This window comes from Xiphophorus hellerii, chromosome 12, assembly GCF_003331165.1.
Source record: "Xiphophorus hellerii strain 12219 chromosome 12, Xiphophorus_hellerii-4.1, whole genome shotgun sequence".
NCBI lineage: Eukaryota > Metazoa > Chordata > Actinopteri > Cyprinodontiformes > Poeciliidae > Xiphophorus > Xiphophorus hellerii.
Window position 1 is genome coordinate 5,248,040 of NC_045683.1, and position 8,424 is coordinate 5,256,463.

Genomic DNA, 8,424 nt, shown 5'->3' on the forward strand with positions numbered 1-8,424 from the left:
ATAAAAAAGTCATAAAAACATCAGGCAGTCAATTGGTGACTGTATGATATACAGTCAGTGCATTTGAATGTATTTTATAGTCATGTCAAAATATGACATTTTATAGAGTGCCATCATCAAAATCATCAATACACATCAGATATGTTGGTCAATGTTTCATTTATTACGGTTCAAAAGCAACTCTAAACAGGTGGGTCTTTAGTATAGAGTTGAAGGAACTCAGTGTTTCAGCTGTTCTGCAGTTTTCTGGAAGCTGAATGCTGTTCTTCGTGTGTTAGGAACACATAAAGAAACTAAAGTTGGAAACCAAAGACCTTTTAATGAAACTGTGGAGAAACCATTTCAGGTTACATATTTTTAATAAACCGGGTCACACCTGTCCAAAGTGCAGGATCTGCCCCTTATAACCATCAACATTTCCTTGGGCAGCTCAGCTCTGTTGAGGCAACACATCTGTTTGAGTGTGAATGCTTTAAAAAGCGGCTTCGCACCGACTGTGTGATCCTCCCTGGGAGACGTTTCATCAGTGTGTGCGTGTCGGGGTTGTTATGTGCCACATTCCTCAGATGAAGGGAGGCGTAAAGGGCGCTGGCCTCACTTCACCGGAGCCTGGGGGAGAGGGAGCGGGGGTGCTGCTGACGGAGGATGTAGAGCAAAGTGATTGATGGCTGAGGGGAAGAAGAGGCTGAACAGGTGGAAGTCACACCGACTGGTCGACGACGCTTACTGTCTCCGGGCAGGGACGTGTGAGAATCTCATCTCACAAACTCATCCATGTTTTTTTTTTTAACTCATCCATATTTTATCTTTAGTCGCAACAGTGCCTTAAAAATCAATCCTCCAGCTGCAGATGCTGCTGGAGTTCTGACTAAAACCAGGAAGATAGAGCATATCACACCAGTTGTAAAATCCTGACTCCTGCTCCATGTAGCTCAGAGAATAGACATTAACATACTGTTAGTTTATAAATCACTGAACGGCTTAGCACCACAAGATCTGCTGCTGTTGTTGGTGTCAGGATTCTGGGTTGTTGAGTTTTGATTTGTTTGATTTGATTCTAGTTTCATTATTATTTTGTATTTCTTGTCTTGGTTAGATCTGTCTTGTTCCTGTTTTCCTTTAGTTCAGCCATTCTTAGGTTTATTTTTTGTTTATAGTTATTCTTAGTTACTCTAGTTTAATACATTTTGTGTCAACTAATCTTTAGTGTTGGAATTATTTTCCAGTCCCTTGTGTTTCTCTTTCTTTCTCTCCCCTCACATCTGTGGTCAGTTTTCCAAACATCCCTGTTCTTTGTTTCTGCAATCAACCTCCCTGTATTTAAGATCATCTCTTTCAGTCACTCCTTGCCGGTTCCTTTCGTCTTCTCCCGTCACTTCCTCATCCTGCTCCGGGTTCTCCTCATGTCCGCCTTGCTGGTTTTCTTTCATGTGGATTTTTGTATTTTTTCTGTGGCTCCCTTTGATTTTTGTAAGTTTGTTTTTCCATATTCTTTCATTAAATCTGTTAACCAGACCACCCTTAATGGAAATCAACGGTGGCCATAAAGTTTGTTCAAATTTTTGCTTTTAAACTAAAAAAAAAAAAGACAACAAAATAACACATTTGAAACAGATAAATCTGAAACAACAAAAAATTTAATCTGAAAAGTAGTTTAGAACTTTGTTGTCAATTTAAAATCATGTTTTTAAAAAAAAATCATTTTAATTTTTTGAGTTCCAAAAAATATATTTTTTAACAAACTTTATGGCCTCAGTTTAGCTCCATAAACCTGGCCCTTCAAGTTTTTCACTGATTAACCATTTATTTCTGTTTGATTTCAGCATCCTGCTGTGATTCTTACCATCCCTGTAAAATCAAGAAATCACTTAAACAGAACCTGGAGGACAACTAGCTTTTAGGGCCACAGATGCGGTTTGGGTTTTTCTTCTTGGAAACAGATGAGGAGGAATTCACAAGAAAAACACAGCAGAGATGAAGGAGGAGGGAGTCTGCACTCCTTTCAGGCTCGGCTAAATGAGATCATCTTTCTGTAGTTTATCATCCAAACCAGGCTGTTTTCATACCTGAACCAGGAAAAACTAGGCTTTTATGATTTAGCTCAGTTAGAAAAATGTATGGAGACAGACTCTTAAGTAATTTGTTAAAATAATTTATCCTACATATGGATGAATGGTCATCTGTGAGGAACCTGTTTTTCTACATGGTTATGTTTGATATTTACTACATTTTTATAACAACTCAAGGAAACATAGTTATTTGATTGTGCCATATTTGCCTGGAAAATACACCAAATTCACCATTTAACATTTGTTTAACCAGGAAGTCACAGTTTGGATTAAGAATTTATGTTTTTATATAAAAAAAATTTAAATAACTTTGCATTTAGCCCCCGAATTAAAATCCAATGCCATTAACTGTAAACAGTAAACAGTGTTCAGTTTATTCTCAGTGTAAATCCGACGTCTCTTTGAAGGTCTCAGAGGTTTGTTGGAGAATACTAAATCAAATTAATTTTTATTTGTATTGCACATTTGAGTAACGAGTCAGTTGAAATGTCATAAAAACACAAATATCAACAATTGAAACATTAGTGAACACACAGAGTTATGATTGAGGAAATATAAATCTGTTTAGGGGGAAACTACATGGAAAACCAAGAAAGGGAGCAATTATTGGGTTGGATAAGTTTACACACCTTTAAATTAAGACATTGCTGAAAATGTCACATGTTGAGTTGGTAATATATGGTGATATTGTAGAGGTTATCTGAATATACTATATAATTGTGAGGACATTTCTCATTCATGGCTCTTCGTGCGGTTTTCTGTCAGTTTGCTCTACATGCTAGCAGGGACATTTCAAAACTACTTTTCCTCTCATTCAGTCATTCTTTTGTTAAATTGAACAAACTAAGTAGAACTTCTTTGACAAAAACACCACTTCCATCTGAAATGCTCCTTTGGAGTTGCTGTCAACGTGGCAGTTTCAATTCCCTTATTTTTTATCTTAGAAATGTTCTTTTTTTGTTGAGTCATTAATGTTCTTCTCTAGATGCGTCTCCGTCATAAATGTGAACAAATTATTGTCTGTATTCTGCTGATGTCAAAAAACAATTGCTGTGTTTTCATTGAATAAGGAATTAAGTTAATACCACATGAAGAAGCGCAATAAGTCATTATCACTCGAACTAGTGACCAAATCCAAAATGTAAAGAGGATTTTACACGGTAAATGAAACAGATGTAGTTTTCAAATTCTTTTGGGCTTGATTGAACAAATTCATTCTTTATTTGCGTCATTTAAAAAAAAAAAAAAAACTTGCTATATTTAGTCAAATTTAAGAAATTAAATAAGAACTGATTTCAGTGCAGCAAAGTTGGCTATACTTAGTATGAAAGATTGGTTATAAAAAAACAAATATTTTGTGTGTATTTAACATTTTCCATTGTAAGAAAGTAATGTCTGTAATAATTTTACAATGATTGACAATAATCAAGCATCTGTGCTGGACGGGCCAAATTTGTATCTTTTTTAAACTGCAGGTCCAAAGGCCACAAATAGCCGCCGGGCTGCACTTTGTTGTAAACCCAAAGTTTTATTTTATAAATAAATATTCCCTTGTCAAGTTCAGAAACAGCCGTTGAATGCTTGAGACTCTCCTGAGTGTATGCAGGCTTTCTGTTTTCAACTTGGGCATATGACTTGCTAAGATTCTTAAGTCACCAGGCAAAACAAGTATGGATAATCTCTTGTAATCCAGTCACAGTTTTGAATCACAATGTTGTTACTCACTGGCTGAAATTCTTCGTTTTCTCCTCTGCTGTTGCCACAACTTAAAGCGGCGCTCTAACCCTGTGACCTATATTTCAGAACCAATCCGGAACCTGTTAGAGGAGGCGAGCAGAAGACAAAGAAATTATAATCTAGTAAGAGTAGCACTACTTCAACATATTTTTACTCAAGTAAGAGTAACAAAGTATTTGGTAAAAAAATTTACTCAAGTACTGAGTAACTGATCAAATTACCAGTCATTTAATATTTTAAAATTACATAATCATATGAACTAAAATATAAAGTTAAGTGGATATTTTTATATTTTAAGGATCAGAATGACAATAATTCATATGAGTAACAAAAAATAACACTATATTTTTTCCCCCAAATATGTTTCTTTCACTAAAAAACTTTAACAGAAACTGCAGGCGTGTGTCTGCGTCTGGTGGATTTTTGATTAAAACATGTTTGTTTTTCATTCAGTGGGCAGAAAATCCAGAGAGATCCTTCATAATAAAATTACTCAAGTAAAAATAAAAAGTACAGCCTAGTAAAAATACTCCTAAAAGTACATGTTTTTCAAAAAAGTTATTCAAGTAAATGTAATTGAGTAAATGTAACTAGTTACTACTGAACTCTGTGCTGTATTAGAGGCTTTTCTTTTTTCTTTTTGTTTTTCTAACAAAAAGAAAAGAAACATTGCAAAATGTTGTTTTTAATGTTTTGAAAACATTTTGCTTTATATAAAACTCACAAGCCAATTTCAGGTGAGTTGTTTTACTTTGTGGGGATTTTTTAAATATAAATAATATGCCTTGTTGCTGAAAAGTGCATTATAAATACACTTGATTGATTGATTCAAGTTAGGGCTGCAACTAATGATTATTTAGTAATTGACTAATCTATCAATTATTCTGATAGTTGGATAAAAGAAATGTTATATTCCACAGCATTTTCGTTTAAGCTTCGTGTTTTTAGAAATGCATTAAAAGATGCTAATAAACTATTTAATTAATTTAAAAAAAAACGAAGACAGTAAACATTTTATTGCCTGTAATGTAATAGCATAACATTCCTATAGTAAATCTGAACCAGGTGAAGCTAAAACTATAACATTTGATGAGTTTTGGAAAAAACATTTTAGAAGTGTTTCTGTATTAAATGCAAAACAGTTTTTTTTTTTTTTTTTTTTTATAGTTTTGGCTTAATTGCTGCTATGTTTTTTTTCCAGCAAATGTCCTTTTCTGAGTCAGTTAATGATTAATTACTAAATTAGTAGAAAATAATTTAAATAATCAGTTAAATCACAACTTATCCAATTAATCATTTCAGCCTAATTCAAATACTTGAAAATGATGAAGTAATAGTCAGTTAATATGACAGTTCATACCCACTGATATTTACATACTGTAATTTGCATTAATAAAATTTTTCTTTCTGTAGTGAATTGGATTTGTAAATCCAGCCCCAGAGATTGTGTCTTATTCTGTGGGATTGAGATTAGACTGATGGCTGGTGGATGAATGCTGAAGCCTTTCACTGACTGGCCTGAGGAGGGGCGGTGGTGGTCTCAAACTGGGGGTCGTTGGGAGGCGGCAGGGGAGGGGGGGCATTGTGAGCTGAACAGCAGAGCCCCACTCTGGCTGAATGGGCATTGTCATCTGGATTTCTTTGGATAACCAAAATACTTTCTCCCGTCGTGGGGGTTGTTTTATGGATGGGCGGTGGGAACAGCATGACCAAGCCGAGGAGGTTCCCTCCCCTTCACCACGTCTCTGCTGTGGTTTGTTTTTAAAAACAGACTCTAAAACTAAAGATTTCAGACAATATATTCTGTTTAATCATAATAAAATGAAACAGTATTGCATCTTCATACGCATGAAAAATTAAACATAACATCAGACGCCAAAAACAGTAACAAAAACCTGGAAGTTATGTAAGGAAAAGATGCTTTCATAATGCGAAAAACTTAGCAGGTGCTCAGAAAAGACAAAGAATGGACTTCCACATGATTCTCCGACACAAAAATAACATTCTACGATTCAAAAGGACTTTAACATGTGAGATTTTCTTCTTAAGTCTTTTTCCTTATTGGACGCTGTTTCCAAGTCATCGATCTTGGATCATGGTGCATTCATATTTTGCTCATTGATGTTCTAATTAGAAAACAGTGATGAAACATTAACCCAAAAACAAAACAGCAAGTGGTTATTTGATTTTAATGTCACGGTAAAGAATTTAAAAATGCAATTGAATTGTTCTAGTTGTGATCAAAGATAGATGGTTTGATTTTCTTTTCATGTTTAAAATATTAAAAACAAAATCCTTTGCAAGAAAAATAATGAAAAAGTTACACTGATGTTTCAAATAAATTCTGCGATTACTGTATACTGTGACTGTAGGGGGCGCTGTTTCTTCTGCTGGACACTGAGTTGTTTGTTTTTTCATCACAAAACATATTTGATAAACATATCTGGTTGAATTTGTAGGAGGGTATGTAATTGATTTAAATTGTTGACATTTTTTTTTATTGCCTTAGCACCTGTTGAAAACAATCACTCCCTCATACAAATAGTGACGTCACGGGGTGAAGGATCGTCTTTAGCCAGTGTAGAAATGAGATAAAAGGGCTCAGTTTTCTTTTTACCTGTGGTTTTTAACATTTAAGATCTGCTAAAAAATTCAAACCAAATCTAAATCACTTGTCATTTCTGAACCATTAAAAGGAAAAAAAAAGAAGCTTGTATTACAATTTTATATCTTGTATTTTAAAACTAAAGTCAAATCACCGGTTTATTTTTGTTCCTATTGCTGGTTTCTGGTGACAAAATGCTACTGCCGCCAAAGAAAACAGTTTTTCACTGTGAGAGTGTGCAGCCATTCTACTGTACAACTTTGTGCTGACAATGCACATTGAGGACAAAGAACAAGTTACATTTTCGGTGCAGAGACTTAATCAAACAAGAGAAAATAGCAAATAAATCCAAATCTAATAATTTTGACAATTTACTAAAGCAGGTACCTTAGAAAGATACTCCTTTTTGTCGTGTGCTACTTCTTACAGTTATGGAGCTCCTAAAGGGACATTGAAGAAAAAAAAAAAAGTTAAACAAACGTTTATTTTTTTCCATCAATGTTCCGGTAGGGGCTCCGTATATTGTCGATAGTCTTTTAAAATAAATCTCCAGTAGACACAAAAGCGTGTAAAAAATACGGCCCGAGAATATTGAAGGACCAGAGAGGCTTCCGCTGATTTCAAAGTTCAAATTTATGCATAAAAAAAAGTTGGAGGTGCAAAAACAAGGTCCGTAAAAAACAGTTTTTTCAAAGCTGCAAGTCACTTTTACGCACCGTCTGCTCCGCGCCATGCAGGCAGCTACACATAATTCCTCTTGTCGTAGTCCCCGTTCTGCGAGGCTCTCTTGGTCGGCGCATATTTTACAGAGTATCCCGAGTTTCCACTGGAGGGACAGGAGCAGCAAAGAAGCGTTCCCCCGATCAGCAGCAGCGCCGCGGCCGCCCAGCCGATGTAGAGCGCAGCGCCGATTTCCCTCTTCTTGGATGAAGGCACCTGCGGATTGTAGAAGTCCGATATGATGTTGTTGGCCATCCAGCAAAGAGGAACCAGCACAAACAGGCCGCTGATGATGTAGATGATCCCACCGGCGTTCACCACCCGGGCTTTCACGTACTCTGTGCGGATGCAGTTGGTGCACTGCGCCCCCGCGATCACCACCATGAGACCCAGCACTCCCATCACGGAGGAGATGATGGTGAGCGCTCTGGCCGCCTGCAAGTCGTGGCTCAGAGCGAGGACGGAGTCGTGCACCTTGCACTGCATCTGGCCGGTGCTCTGCACCACGCAGGACATCCACAGGCCGTCCCACATCGTCTGCGCCACCACGATGTTGGCCTCGATGAACGCCGTCACCTTCCACATGGGAAGCCCGCACGCAACCATGACCAGGAGCGAGCCAATTACGCACAAAGAAAGACCCAAGATCTCCAGTCCGGCCGACACCATTTTCACTCTTCTTTCTTCTGTCTGTCCTTTCTAAAGTTGATCAAATTCTCCGTATTTCTCCAGCAAGCTCTGAACGATTCCACTCCTGTGTAGCTTTACGCGTTAGTTGCGCAGCAGTCTCTACATTCACATAGAGATATACAGCAGCTGCGAAGAATCACTTTGTTAGTGAGTGGATGTGAAAACAACTGGAAACACAGAAGCACCGGACCACGGATATCTGCGAGGTGGGGGTGTGAAAACCCAACCAGAAACTTTCCTCCAATCCGCTGCGGCCGCATCCTCTGGGGACCAATGAAAATGAGGGGAAGTTGAGCGACTGAATAGAGCGGTCCAGAGCGCATTGTGCGTTTGAACTGTTATTTCCAGTGAATAGGGGGGTGAAGGGCTTATGAGAAGAGGGGGAGCCTGGCTGTGGGGAAGTTTTAGCTGTTTTTTAAGCAGCTTTGAAACAGTGGATTATTGATTTTTCAGACATGGAGGTTTAATATGTCTGTGCCACACATGCCGGAGCAAGACAATTTTCATATCTGGTTTGATACAAGGTTCAGTGATTTAAATTCTGTTTGCACAAAAAGAATAACTAAATGTGGACATTTTAAATTTTAAGCTGAATTTTACTAC

General features: G+C 37.2%; 1 protein-coding gene across 1 annotated transcript; it reads right to left on the reverse strand.

The window, feature by feature from the left end:
* Positions 1-5,593: 5,593 nt before the first annotated feature.
* cldn5a (claudin 5a) lies at positions 5,594-8,152 on the reverse strand. Its single transcript, XM_032579244.1, has one exon. The coding sequence runs from the start codon at positions 7,798-7,800 to the stop codon at positions 7,153-7,155; it is 648 nt and encodes a 215-aa protein (XP_032435135.1). The 5' UTR covers positions 7,801-8,152; the 3' UTR covers positions 5,594-7,152.
* Positions 8,153-8,424: the final 272 nt, after the last annotated feature.

Coding starts and splice junctions, on each gene's coding strand:
- cldn5a (XM_032579244.1), bottom strand. CDS start 7,800: ATGGTGTCGGCCGGACTGGAGATCTTGGGTCTTTCTTTGTGCGTAATT.